At 42.3% G+C, this 15,613-nt stretch overlaps 1 protein-coding gene across 1 annotated transcript; it reads left to right on the top strand.

Moving 5' to 3' along the window:
• Positions 1-3,987: 3,987 nt before the first annotated feature.
• LOC148140429 (putative G protein-coupled receptor 139) lies at positions 3,988-4,884 on the top strand. The gene has a single exon (XM_087978721.1). It carries the CDS (start codon positions 3,988-3,990, stop codon positions 4,882-4,884), a length of 897 nt encoding a protein of 298 aa, XP_087834847.1.
• The last annotated feature ends 10,729 nt before the right edge of the window (positions 4,885-15,613 follow it).

Raw genomic sequence — 15,613 nt, 5'->3', positions numbered from 1 at the left:
TCGTGTTTCTCTCAGAGATTAGTGCCTCTGGAAGCTGGGAGTCATTGTCCCTGATTCTCTCTGGATCACAGAGCACACTTTAAATGCTGCACAGTGACTTGTTTGGTAGGAATAGTGTGTTTAATGAGATCTGCTCACTCCCTCACCAGAGGATTGGCTTCTATATAAGCCAAGTGCCTTTCAATGCTTTGCCTCATTTTGACTGCTTCCGCTTTCACCTGAAAATGGGATCACAGGCACTTCCGATGGAAATTCTCTTTCCCATTCTTGCAATCGTTGGAATTCCTGGTAAGTGGTTAAACGTTCTGTGACATTTTTATTGCTGGTTCTGCGTTGAATTTCGTTTCAGTAATTTGCAGCTGTACCCCACGATTTCATCTCCTGCATATTTGCTGCGTTTACCTGTTCTTCATTAACATCAGTTTCAATTTGAGTGCAGTTTGTCCTAACCCACCCTCTGGTTTGGAACCACTTGTGTTTAGCCTGAACAAAGAGGATTGCAATGAAATGAAATAGATTTAGCTACAGTAAACTGGATGGATAGATTCACAGAAATGCTTGCAATGGCAGACATTTAAGGGACTAATTCATGACTCTTGGCAAAAACAAAATATATCCCAGTAAGGAGGAAAGATTCCACAAGTGCGATAAACCCGACATGTTAAACAAAGGAAGGTCAGAGCATATTGAGTTGAAAGATAAAGCACACACAGATGCAGAAATCAGGCCTGCAAACTGAGGTAAATTCAGAAGTCAGCAAAGTAGGACTGAAGAGAGAGAGAAAATAAACTGAGAGCCAGCTACCAAGGAATATAAACACTGACTGTAAGAGCTTTTATAAATATGTAAAAAGGAAGAGAGTGATCAGAGTGAAACTGACTTGGGGAGATAATCACAAGGTACCAGGAACTGGCAGAGCGCTTATACAGATATTCTGCATCACACTTTACAGTGGATGGTACTTCGAACATGTCATTGATTCTAAAGAATATTGTGGAGAAACTGATGCTCACCTCAATCACTAAAGAAGGAGGATGAGACAACCTAATGATGTTAAAGACAAATAAGTTCCCTAGGCCTGATGGTTTGCAGCCTCGGATGAAAAAAAAGTATGTATATAAATAATGGATGCATGAGATGAGATTCCCTACAGTATGGAAAGAGGTTCTTTGACCCAACACGTCCACGCTGACCCTCCAAAGAGTAACTCATCCCCTTAAGTTTACCGCTGACTAATGCACCTAACACTATGGGCAATTGAGCATGGCCAATTCACTTGACCTTCATATCATTGGATTGAAAGAGGAGACCTGCATAGACACGGGGAGAATTTGCAAACGCCAGTCATGCAGTCTCCTGAAGTGGGATTTGAAACCAGGTCCCTGGCGCTGAGGTTGCAGTGCTAGCCTATGAGCCACCATGCCGCATTGTGTGTAATTTCCCAAAATCCTTGGAATTGGAATAGCACCAGAATTAGCGGTTTCATGCCAGCTGTATTCAAAAAGGCGGGGCGGGATGTGAGCAAAGAATAACTATCTGTATCGTTGAAAAAGTATTGGAATCAATTACTAAAGATGGTATAGCACTATATTTGAAAAATATTAATCTCATCCAGCAGACAGGACAGCTTTATGAAAGTGAAATTTTGTTTGACAAAATGATTTGATTGTTTTGAGGAAGATTCAACCAGAATAGATATAGAGGCAACTGTAGATGTGTTCTACTTGACGTTTCAGAATCCCCTCAACAAGGTAGCCACCGAAGGTTCAACCATTAAATAAGATCCCCATGCTATTGGAGGTCGTGCATTGTTATGGATGGAGAAGTGGCCACACGCCAGGATGTAATGATTGAGGATAAGGGTTTTTATTGAGTTTGGCGTTCTATGAACATTGGATTCCACGGGGATCTGGGACTGCAACTCTTTACAGTACACATTAATGGCTTGAAGGAAGAAAGTGAATGCATGATAGCCAAATTTGCAGATGACCCCAAACAGAAGTGGAAAGGCAGACTATGAGAGGAACGTCAGCAGTTTACAGCGTGATATTGATGGGGATTGCGGGCAAACAAGTTGGGAAATGGAGTCAAACATGCGATCAGGTGAAGATGTTCATTCTGGAAAGTAGGACAAGAGACAGAGTTTTATTTCATGATAAAATAAACTGCAGAAAACTGGAACACAAAGGGATACTTATGCATCGAGCATACAAAGCTAGCACACAGGTGCAGCCGGTAATCTGGAAGGAAATGGAATGTTAAGCCTAATTTCAAGAGTTGATTTGATTTGATTTATTTTAGTCGCATGTACCTGAGTACAGTAAAAAAAAGTTTGTTTTGCGAGCAGTACGGACAGATCATAGCAAAGAATACCATACAGATCATGGGTGTTCCGATGATCTGAAACATACAGGTTACAAATGCACAGGGATTTTGCAACACAAGATCAACATTAGCAAAGTCAACATTATTTGAAGTTAGAGAGACCATTCAGCACTCGAATATTCAGAAGCTTTTCCTGAACCTGTTTGTACGTGTATTCAAGTTGGAGTGTTAGAGTAGGGAAGTCTTACTGCTATTGTACACGGTATTGGTGAGACCAGATCAGGATTTCTGTGAGCAGTTTTGATTCTGTTATTGAAAGAAAGATAACATTTCATAAGAATCAGATCAAAGAGGGATTTTTAGGTCGATCACATATATGGAGGAAATGTACAATGACTAAAGGCTAAACGCTTTGGGAGTCCACTAAATGGATTTTAAAAGAACGAGAGGTGATCTCGTTTAGACATATCAGATTCTTTAGGGGCTTGTCGGGGTAAATGCTGTGAAGGTGTTTCCACTGATGGGAGAGTGCTTTAACTGTTCCTGCTTCCACCTGAAAATGGGATCAAAAGTACTTTCTGATGGAAATTGTCAATCTCATCCTTGTGATCCTTGAAATTCCTGTTAACTGGTGACGAGCTGTTGTGGCATTCTTGTCTGTTCTATTTTGGGGAGAGCCAAAAGGGCAGAGTCTCAAAAGAAAGGAGTGTCAATTTCAGACTGAGGTGAGGAGGAACGCTTTCTCTCCAGGGGTTGTGAGCACTGAGGGTGCTATGTAGGGAGAGTCCTTATGTATATTTAATGCTGAAGTCGACAGTTTATTGATGACAGTGGTAGACTTTTAACAAGGCAACTTTTTTGACGGCCATTAACCAGAGAAAAGGAATGCTGGAACACATGGATTAGGAGTAGAAATAGACCAATTGGTCGTTTGAACACCTTCTGACTTTCGGGAGGATACTGGCTGATCTGAATGAGCTGCATCCTCCTGCCTGCATTCCATGGGGGTCCACTCACTGGTGTATGCAAAATTTATCCAACTCAGTCTCATAGGCCCAGCCCTCACGACCTTTCGAGGAAGAGAATTTCACATCATCACCATTCTCTGAGAGAATACAAACTTCCTTATCTCTGTTTGAGAAGAGAAACTGCTCATCCTTAAACCCTGTCCCCTTCTTTATATCCTTCCCTCAAGAAGAAACTCGCTCCTGGTATTTTAATTTGTGCATTCCGATCAAGGTTTTAGATGTTTCAGTGAGATCACGACATTCTTCTGGACTCAAACTCATATAGGCATAACCTTTCTTCGCAAAACTAGACTTTAATCCCTGGAATGAGACAAATGAATCCTCTCTGAGCTGCTTCAAAAGCAATAAGATGTGTTTTCTTGAAACGGGAGGTTAAGTGGTGCAAAGTGTTAACCACTTTTATATTATTCCTGAAATCGTCTTGCCATTACTCTAACCTTATCCCTAACCTTAACCCAATTACGCCCAGGACAGAGACCATGGATTACAAATGAAATGTCATTGTTCTTCACAGTTGTACAAGTATATAATTACATACAGCATCCCACAGTCTTGACTGTCAATCGCTGACAGAGTGCCTCCAGCTGGGCGTTTTGACACATTTCACGATTGGATTTTCTTTATAGCGAACCTGATGACAGTGCTGATTCTTTCCCAAGGGAAGTGCGGCCTTTCTGAAGGAGTCACTCGTTACATGACTGCCATGGCAACGGGAGATCTGATGGTCCTTGTCTTCAACGTGATCGTGAGCCAGATCATCGGGGATTATTTCCCGGGATCGCTGCTGAAATACACTCCGGCCTGCCGACTCAATGTCTTCCTGCAAGGGTTCAGCATCCAACTCTCCATCTGGTTTACCATCGCCTTCACCTTTGATCGCTTTGTAGCAATTTGCTGCAATAAATTAAAGGCGTGTTATTGCACGAAAAGAACAGCCAATATCGTTCTTATCATCATGAGCGCTTTTAACATCATGGTCAACATCCCCTTGCCTTTTCGCTATGAGCCCACTCACGTTCTGAACAATGTACAGTGGGGCTGCCGTACAGTCGCCAGATACCTCACTTCACCAGCCTGGGCAGCTCACCGGTGGCTCACCAACATCTCAAACTTGTTTCTTCCTATTCCCCTGCTGCTGCTGTTGAACTCTCTCACTGCCCACCACATCCTAGTGGCCATCAGAGCTCGCCGGGCCCTGAAGAGCAGCAGAGGTGGTGCTGGGGAGATGGGCAGAGACCCCGAGCTGAAGAGCAGGAAGACCTCCATCATTCTGCTCTTTACCATCTCCGGCTGCTTCATGGTGCTGTCGGCACCCATCACTGTCATCCACATCTGTGTCGGTGTTTCTCAGCTTGTGGCATTCCAAGGTTCAAGCTCACTTTATGTGGCAATCAGGGTCGCGTTCCTGCTGCTGTGCACCAGCTCCTGCACAAACACCTATATTTATGCACTGACCCAGAGGAGATTCAGGGAGGAGATGAAAAATATGCTTAAATATCCCTCCTCGCTGCTCTGTAATGCACGTTACTAATTTACATTGACATGGTGAGGTGCTGATGTAATGATAAACTCACTGGGCCCACAATCCAGAAACCAACGCTAAAATCCTGGATGCCTCGTTTGAAATCACATCATTTGTGAAATTTCAATTCAATAAAAAGCTATATTTACTGTCTGGCCATTAGTGATTGTCAAGCCTGAAAGTTAATTGCCATTTCAGAACGAAGGGATGGAATTCTGGTACCTTTACCTGGTCTGCTTACCTGTGGAATCAGGTCCACGGTCATCTGGGTTACTCATAGCTGCCCTCTAGGCAATAGATGCCAACCTTACTGGTGATAACTGTCTCTCAAATGAACAAAACACATTTGTACCCCATCTATTTTTTGTAATTCTCAATGCAACTCATATGATCCTGAAAGCCTGGGCGAAGCCCAATCGATTTCAGAGTTGCAGAATAACACACGTACAGTCATGGAGATCAAGATTACGGAAACAGACCCTTCAGCCCAACGTGTCCATGCAAACCCGATATCCTAACCAAATCTAGTCCCATTTGCCTGCATTTTGCCCATATCCTTCTGAACCCTTCCGATTCATAGACATATCCAACTGCCTTTTAGATGCTGTTATTGTACCAGCCTCCACCACTTCCTCTGGCAGCTCATTCCATACAGGCACTGCCCTCTGTGAGAAAAAGTTGCACCTTAGGTCCCTTTTATATCTTTCCCCTCTCACCTCTAGTTAAGGACTCCCCCCAGGGAAAAGACCTTGTCTATTCACCCTATCCATGCCCCTCATGATTTTATAAACCTCTATGAATTCACCCCTCAGCTTCCAGCGAAAACAGCCCCAGTCTATTCAGCCTCTCCCTTTGGCTCAAATCTTCCAAACCTAGCAACATCCTTGTAAATCTTTTCTTAACATATGACCAATTCGGTTCAACTATCTGCAAATGATGGGATGTACAGTAAATTTAAACCAGATGTTAGCAAGACCACAATTTTCAAGTTTAATGTGGTTTTGGCAGTCACATTGACAGTTTGGGGGTAATACTGAATGCATCGAAGAGATAAACTGGGATAATACCAGATACAAATCCCTGTAACTGTGAAGCAGAAATGTAAGCGTTGGATTTATTTCTTTGGATATAATCCATCTACCAGGCCGACTGTCAAGGAAAGGCCGCTAGAATTTTCAAAGATCCATCCTACCCTGGCCACAACTTTTCCTATCGGAGAGAAGGTAGAGAAGTCTGAACACACGCATCAGTTGGTTTTGTAACTTTTTCTACCCTACTGTTGTTAGAATACTGAATGGACTCACAAACCCTTAACATTTCCCTGTACCTGTGTTTTTGTTTTTGCTGCTGTTTAACTATTACTTACTATCTGTGCTACTTACCTCTGTGATCTGCCTGTACCGCTTGCAAGACAAAGCTTTTCACTGTGCCTCGGTACACGCGACAATAAATTCAATTCAATTCTGAATGAAAGAGACTCAATTGATAGAGGCGGTTAGAATGATGAAAGGTTGGCTCTGAGAACGCAGTAACAAACATTTACAGGTCTACATGTAGTAGGCATCAAGTTCGCGATGAGATGCAAGGACTTGCTGGCTGAAAACAATGGAACTTGTTAACCCTTGGGTAACTGAAACTGTCAGATGTATTGTCAGAGTTGGTTGACGACGCAGCAACCAAATCAATATCAAAGAATGGATCAAGACTGACACCAGAGGAATTATTGACCAGTGACAGTGAAGGAATGGTTAATATTTCCAATGCAGGATGGTGGTGCTATGAATGGGAATTGGCAGTGGTGCTGTTTCTTGTATCTGCTCTCCTTGTCCTTTTAAATCGGAGAGACCACCACTTTGGAGGATGCTGTCCTCGGAGCCTTCTTCACTTGTTGCAGTGTGTCTTGAAGATAATACATGTTTGTGGGGTGTGAGCATTGGGGGTGGAGTTAATTAATTTTAATGGTTTTACGTGGCATGTCAATGCTTGCCACTTATCAGCCAAGCCCGAATCTTGACCCTATATTCTTACAAATGGAGTGGCAGATGGATTTTAATTTAGATAGACGTGTGGTATTGCATTTTTGTAAGACAGACCAGGGCAGGACTGAGACAGTTAATTTAGGCCCCCTGGCATTTAGTCTTGCAAAGAGAGATTTCCGGGTGCAGGTATGTAATTTCTCCAAAGTGGTGTCACAGGTATACAAAGTTGTGAAGAAGACATTAAGCATGCTTGCCTTCATTGGTCAGAACATTGCGTATTGGTGTTGGAATGTCATATTGAGACTGTTCTGGATATTGGCAAGGCTGCATTTGGAGACGACATACAATTCTTCTCGCACTTCCATTAGTAGTTTGTCATTAAACTGAAAATGGTACAGGAAAGATTTACAAGAATGGTACCAAGGCAAGAGGGTTTGATTTATAAGGAGATGCTGGATAAGCGTGGAAGTTTTTTTTTCCCTCAAGCGTATAGAGGTTTATAAAATCATGAAGCGCGTAGATAAAGTGAACAGCCAAGTTCTTTTTCCCAGATATGGGAGTCCAAATTTAGAGGTTTCAGGTTTAAGATGAGAGGGGGAACACTTAAAAGGGATCTGAGGGTGGTGTGCAGAGAGATCGAGCTGTTCAAGAAAGTGGAAGAGGTGAGTACAATTACAACCATTTGAGAGATGTTTGGACAGGTAGCTGAATACGAAATGTTTAGAGGTACATGGGCCAAATGCATGCCCGTGGGACGAGTCCAGTTTATGAAACTCGATCAGCATGGACATGTTGGTCCAAAGATTGTATTAATCTCTATGACTCGATGTATGCTTCAGATTCTGTGCAATTGTGAAAGGGACTGAGCATGGCTAATTGGCAAGGAACATCTCCAGTTTTCACCTCACTGTGGTGAGCAGGTAGTGATGAAAATGCTGAAGCTGCTGGATAATGATGAATCAATATTTTGTCCAATCGATTGCACAGAATTCTGAAGTTAGAGATTTGACTCTGTCCTGATTGCTGACTGAACCTCCTAGTCTCCTGCACATTCTCCCAAAGTATGGTGTTCCAATTCCTGGTGTGACTGAGGAGCATGGCCATAAACTGCAGGAGGATATCAGCAGGGCCAATGAGATGGGCAGAGCTGGTAGTGGAAATCTACCCAGAGAAGTGTTCTTTGTGAGACAAGGGTGACAAGGGATGTTTTTTCCAGTTGCAGTATTGAATAATGCAGCAATACGAATTATCAATCTCATAATGGATGATCCTTTGGGAAATAGTGATAATAATACAATGGCTAGGCCAGACCGACTCAAAACATTTCACGACAGTAGCTCAGACGCAAACTTTGCCAGTTGTTTTAAATAGGTGTAACACAGATATTCCAGAAGGGATACAGCTGGTCAAGCCACTTAGTTTTAAACACAGCAGAATTTATTACCGAATGAAACACAAAGAAAAGAGAGCAGAATACAGAATAACAACATCCCTGAAAACCCAACAGATTATCCCAACTTAGTGAATTTGTGCGACACTGCCCCAATTCTCCCATTTAATGCGATTCTGCTCCGATTCTCCCATTCAGTGCTACACTGTTCAGTTTATCCAATTAAGTGATACTCTCCCCAGATTCTCCCATTTACAGCTGAACTGCACCCATTCTGCCATTCTGATCCACACTGTCCCAATTCTCCCATTTAGCGCTACACAACCCCAATTCTCCCACTTAGTGTGACACTGCCCCAAGTCTCCCTTTTAATCTGACACTGCTCCAAATCTCCCATTAAGTCCTACACTGCACCCATTCTGCCATTTCATCCTGCGCAAACATTTTTTTTTTGTCAACTCATCTATAAAGTATTATACTGCTCCAGCTCCCTAATTGTGGACCAACTCTCTAATTTACTGGCACTGGCACCAATTCCCAATTATTGAAGACCTATTTCAATTTTCTAATTTAGTTGTTCACTGATACATTTTTTTCATTTATTAGTGAGCTGAATCCTGCCCCAGTTCTCCCACTTTATGGTACCTGCATAAATTCTCCAATTAGCGATGCCCTGCACCATTTCCTTCCATTTAGTTGTGGCCTGATACACTTCTGCCAAGCACTGGTGCCCTTCTGAATTATTTTCATTTAATGGTGCACTGAACCGAATCTCCAATTTAATGATGCTTGCAATATTTCTTCTTTTCACTGGTTCCCAGCCTCTGACCCCACACACCCCCCAATTTAGAAATGCTCTGCTCAATTTCCCTAATAGTTTGGAACACCCATATATTTTATAATGTGTAATGCCACTGTGGACCGAATTACCCATTTATTGATACCCACTAAATTTCCCATTCACTCAGACCCTCTGTACAAATTCTTCCATTACTGATGTTCTGAACAAATCTTCCACTCAAATTTGCCCAAGTGAAACATAATATTGACTGATTCGCTCGCCCAATTTAGGAGTGCACTACTCTAATTCTCCCATCCAGCACTGTCCTGCTCCAATACTCTAATTTAGTGCGAAACTGTACCAATTCTCCTATTATCTGACGTGCTGTTCCAAATTCTCATATTTAATTCAGCCTTTGCCCAGTTCTCCCACTTCGAGCTGCACTGCCCCAATTCTCCCAATTGGTGCTACACTGAACCAATTTTCCCATTATCTGATGCTCTGTTTCAAATTCCAGTGGTGCACGGAACTGAATCTCCGATTTACTGATGTTAACACCATTTCTTCAATTCTCTAATCTTAGCAATCCCATCTCCAAATCTCCAAATTATCCATCCTACACATATCCCGCTTTAGTGGTGAACTGCAGGAAATCTCCCATTTCCTGGTGCACTGTATTGAATCTCCACCACTAATCCTTTGCAACATTTGTCCTATTTACTGATCTACTCCCGGGTTCTCCCATGTGCAGCAATTCTCAAAGATATCAGCAACTGCACAAGGTTTATCATTTACTGATGCCCCGCATCAATTCTTCATTTCAGTGTTCCTTACAACCATTTCACCCAATTACTGATCTCCTGAACACGTTCTCCACTCAATGTTGCCCTATACCAATCCTTATTTGATTGATGCCCTCGCCAAATTAAGGCGTGCCCTACGCTAATTCAGACATTCTGCATTGTCCTGTTCCATTTCTCCCATTTAGTGGTACAACTGCCCCAAATCACGCATTAAGATCTAAACGACACAATTTTCCCCATTATTTGATGCTCTGTCCCAAATTCTCATATTTAGATACTACCTTGCCCAATTCTTCCATTTAGTAGTTACTTGCAATGATTCTTCAATTTAGTGAAGCGTTGCCAGCATTCTTAAATTTAGGTAAGTTGGACCAAAGTTTGTGTTTCTGCACTGTACATCTCTATGGCTCTATTCAGGTCTCCACTGCACCAATTCTCCCATTTGACAATCCTGCACAAATCCGGGAAATGGAACAATTCTCCCTTTTGACTATTATCTTGCCCCAGTTCTTCCACTTACAATTTAATGGCACCTGCATGAATTCTCCAATTATTGATGCCCTGAATTTCCTTCCATTTAGTTGATCCAGAGACATTTCTTCCAAGTGCTGGTGCCCTGCTGTATTGTTTTTATTTAGTGGTGCACTGAACTGAATCTCCAATTCTCTGATGTTTGCAACATTTCTTCTTCTTTTTACTGGTTCCCTGGCACTATCCCCAATTTAGAAATGCACTGCTCCAATTCTGTAATATGTTGGCACTCCCACCAATATAATGGCACTGTGCACCAAATCTCACAATTATAGTAGTTCTTGAATTATGGATGTCCTGATAAAATTTTCCACTTAGTATTGCCCAAGCCAACCATCACATTGACCGGTTTGCTCGCCTAATTTAGCGGTGTCCTCCTCTAATTTGTCCATCTAGAATAGTCGTGCCCCAATTATCTCATTTAGTGCTGTACTGCATCAATTCTCCCATTATCTGATGCCCTGTTCCAAATTCTCATATTTAGTTCAGCCTTTGTCCAATCCTCCCATTTCGTGCTCCACAGCCCCAATTCTCCCATTTACTGCTACACTGCACCAATTCTTCTATTATCTGATGCTCTGTTTCAAATTCCAGTGGTGCACGGAACTGAGTCTCCAATTTACTGAAGCTCACAACGTTTCTTCATTTTGTTGATCCCTGCCAGTATTTCCCAAATTAGACATGCACTGCTCCAAATCTCTAATATATTTGCTCTCCCACCAATGTTCTAATGTAATGGCACTGCGCACCGAATCTCCCATTTATTGATTCCTACTAATTTTCCAATTTCCTCATGCCCCTGTAGTAATTGTTCCATTTACTGACGCCCGAGACTGATTCTACAATTTAGGGGTGCCCCACTCCAAGTTTCCCATTTACCAGTGCCATGCCTCAGTTCTCTAATATAGTTCCACTGTGCACCGGTTTTTCCATTTAGTATTTTTCTGCAACAATTCTTTAATCTTGGGAAACTCTGCATCAAATCTCCAAATGTCCAGTCCTACACATATCCTCCCTTTAGTGGTGAACTGCAGGAATTCTCCCATTTCGTGGTGCATTGTATTGAATCTCCACCGTTAATCCTTTGCAACATTTGCCCTATTTACTGATTAAATGCCTGTGTTCTCCCATTTGCTCCAAATTTCGAAGTTATCAGCACCATGCACTAGGGTTCTCATTTACTGTTGCCCCGCATCAATTCTTCAATTCATTGTTCCTCATCACCATTTCCCCCAACTACTCTTGTCCTGAACAATTCTCCACTCAGTGTTGCCCTCTTATTGACTGTTGCCCTTGCCCAATTTAAGAATGCCCTACTCAAATTCTGCCAACCTGTGTTGTCCTGCTCCAATTCTCCCACTTAATGCTACACTGCAACAATTCGCCCATTATCTGATTGCTCTGTTCCAACTTATCATATATCGATTACCCCATGCCCAATTCTTCCAATTAGTAGTTACTTGCAATGATTCTCCAATTTAGATGAGTGCTACCAGCATTTTTAAATTTAGGCAAGTTGGACCGAAGATTGTACATCTGTATGGCTCTATTCAGGTCTCCACTGCACCAATTCTCCCAATTGACAATCCTGCACAAATCCGGGAAATGGACCAACTCTCCCTTTGAGCATTATCCTGCTTCAGTTCTCCCACTTAGACTTTAAGAGCATCTGCATGAATTCTCCAATTATTGATGCCCTGCATCATTTCCTCACATTTAGTTATTCCCCAACATCTTTAATCCAGGTACTGGTGCCATGATGAATTTTCTTCATTTAGTGGTGCAATGAACTGAATCTCCAATTTACTGATGCCTCCATCATTTCTCTTTTTTTATTGGTTCCCTGGTCCTATCCCCGAATTTAGAAATGTTGTGCTGCAATTCTGTAATGTATTGGCACTCCCACCATTGTATAATGTAATGGTCCTGTGCACCCAATCGCCCATTTATTGATTCCCACCAAATTTCCCATTTACTCATACCCTTATTCTAATACTTCCATTACTGACGTTCTGAAAAAGGTCTCCAATCAATGTTGCTCAAGCCAACCGTCATATTGACTGATTCCCTCGCCCAGTTTAAGGGGGCCCGACTCTAATTCTCCCATCCAGAATTATTCTGCTGCAATTCTCCCATTTAGCGCTCGACTGCACCAATTCTCCCATCATCTGTTGCCCTGTTCCAATTTCTCATATTAAGTTCAGCCTTTGCCCAATTCACACATTTAGTGATTCACTGCACCAATTCCCCCATTATCTGCTGCTCTGTCTCAAATTCCATTGGTGCACGGAACTGAGTCTCCAATTTACTGATGCTTACAACATTTCTTCTTTTTATTGATGCCCTGCCTGTGTTCCCCAATTTAGACATGCTCTGCTCTAAGTGTCTAAATATTGGCACTCCCACTAATTTTCTAATTTAATGGCACTGTGCACGGAATCTCCCATTTATTGACTCCCACTAATTCTCTTATTTTCTCATGCCCTTCTCCGAATACTTCAATTTACTGATTCCACCATTTAGCAGTGCCCTACACCAAGTCTCCCATTTACTCATGCCATGCCTGACTTCTCTAATATAGTTCCAGTGCGCACCAGTTTTTTTTTCCATTTAGTATTCCTCTGCAACAATTCTCTAATCTTGGCAATCCCTGCATCGAATCTCCAAATTACCAGTCCTACATATATCCCCTTTACTGTTGAACTGCAAGAACTCTCCCATTTCGTGGTGCACTCTATTCACTTTGCACCACTTCTCCTTTGCAACATTTGTCCCATTTACTGATTCACTGCCGCTGTTCTCCCACTTGCACCGAATCTCCCATTTATTGATTCCCACCAAATTTCCCATTCACCCATACCCCTACACAAATTCATCCATTATCGATGTCTCGAACAAGTTCCCCATTCAGTGTTGCCCAAGCCATTTAGTGGTCTGCAGCCAGAATTCTCCAATCTTGGCAATCCCTGCATCAAGTCTACAAATTACCGCTCCTACACATTTCCTTCCTTTAGAGGTTAACTGAACCAATTCTCCCATTTTGTGGTGCACTGTATTGACTCTCTATCACTAAACCTTAGCAACATTTGTCCTATTTACTGATTCGAGCGTTCTCCCATTTGCTCCATTTCTTGAAGTTATCAGCACCTTGCACCAGCTCTCTAATTTACTGATTCCCTGCAACAGTTCTTCAACTTATTGTTGCCCAGCACAATTTCCTGGACAATACCGATACTGGACAACACCAATACTGATGTCCTGGACAAGTTCTACAGTGTTGCCTGAACACCAATCCTCATATTGGCTGATGCCCTCTCCCAATTTATGGGTGTCCCGCTCTAATTCTCCCATCCAGTATTGTGCTGCCCCAAAACTCCCACTTAGTACTCCACTGCACCAAATCTGCCATTGAGTGCTGCACTGCACCAAGTTCTCCCATTTCGAGCTAAACGTCACAGATTCTCACATTATCTGATGTCCTTTTCCAAATTCCCATATTTAGATTTTCCCCTTGCACATTTCTTCCATTCTGTACTTCCTTGCAATGATTCTGCAATTTCGTGGTCTACAGCCAGAATTCTCTAATTTTGGCGATCCCTGCATCAAATCTCCAAATTACCGATCCTACCCATATCCTCCGTTCACTGGTGAAATGCAGGAACCCTCCCATTTCGTGCTGCACTATATTGAATCCACCACTGCTCCTTTTCAACGGTTGACCTATTTATTGCCAGTGTTCTCCCATTTGATCTAACTTTCGAAGTTATCAGCACCCCGCACCAGGTTTCTCATTTACTGATGTCCCGCAAGAATTCTTCAAGTCAGTGTTCCTGACCACCATTTCCGCCTATTACTGATGTCCTGAACAAGTTCTCCACTCAGTGTTGCCTTACACCAATCCTCATATTGACTGGTGCCCTCGCCCAATTTAGGGGTGCCCTAGTCTAATTCTGCCATCCTGTATTATCATTTCCCAATTCTTCCATTTAGTGCTAAACTGCACAAATTCTCCCATTATCCCCAATTTAGTGGAACGCTGCTAGAATTCTTAAATTTAGGTTTGGACAAGTTAGACAGAAGGGTGTGCTAAACATATCAATGGCTGTATTTTGGGCTGAGCTTCCCTGGACCAATTCTCCCATTTACCAATTCTGCACAAATCCCGAAAATACACCAATTCTCCCTTTTAGTATTATCCTGTCCCCGTTCTCCCAGTTAGAATTTAATGGCACCTGCCTGAATTCTGCAATTATTGATGCCCTGCATGACTTCCTTCCATTTAGTTGTTTCCTGATACAATTCTTCCACCTTTGGCTAGCCTGCTGATTTTTTTTTTCATTTAGTAGTGCACTTAACAGAATTTCCAATTTACTGATGCTTGCAACATTTCTCCTTTTTACTGGTTCCCTGCCCCAATTTCCCAATGTAGACATGCTGTGTTCCAATTCTCTAGTACATTGGCACACCCGTCAATTTTCTATTGCAATTGCATTTTGCACAGAATCTCCCATTTATTGATTCCCAACAAGTCTCCCATTTACTCATACCCCTGGACGAATTCTTCCATTTTCTGATGCTCCACTAATTTTCTCATTTACCGCTGCCATGCCTCAGTTCCCTAATTTATTTCTACTGTGCATCAGGTCTTCCATTTATTATTTCTCTGCAATCATTCGCCCATTTAGTGGTCTTCAGTCAGAATTCTCTAATCTGGGCAATTTCTGCATCAAATCTCCAGAATTACCGATCCTGTACATATCCTCCCTTCTGTATTGGACTGCAACAAATCTTCCATTTCATGGTGTACTGTATTGACTCTCCGCCATTAATCCTTTGCAACATTTGACCTATTTGATGATTCCCGTGTTCTCCCATTTGCTCCATTTCTCGAAGTTATTAGTACCCTGCAACAGGTCTCTCATTTACTGATGCCCCACACCAATTCTTCAATTTGGTCTTGCCCATTTCCCCCAATTTGTGATGTCCTGGTAGGTTCTCCACTCAGTGTTGCCTGACACCACTCCTCATATTTACTGATGCCCTCGCCCAATTTAGGGGTGCCCTATTCTAATTCTCCTATCTTGTCCTGCCCCAATTCTGCCATTTCGTGCTGAACTGCACCAATTCTGCCATTTAGAGCTACACTGCACCATTTTTCCCATTTTGTGTGAAACTGCCCAAATTCTTCGTTTTTCTGATGCCCTGTTTCAAATTCTCATATTTAGATTCTTCCATTTTGTAGTTCTTTTCAATG

Source organism: Chiloscyllium plagiosum, unplaced genomic scaffold (assembly GCF_037043375.1).
Source record: "Chiloscyllium plagiosum isolate Xiang-an unplaced genomic scaffold, Cpla_swu_hap1 HiC_scaffold_35, whole genome shotgun sequence".
Taxonomy (NCBI): Eukaryota; Metazoa; Chordata; class Chondrichthyes; order Orectolobiformes; family Hemiscylliidae; genus Chiloscyllium; species Chiloscyllium plagiosum.
This window is presented reverse-complemented; position numbering and strand designations above follow the sequence as displayed.

Bases quoted from the DNA above. Each gene is read 5' to 3' on its own strand.
- LOC148140429 (XM_087978721.1), top strand. From the start codon at position 3,988: ATGACAGTGCTGATTCTTTCCCAAGGGAAGTGCGGCCTTTCTGAAGGA.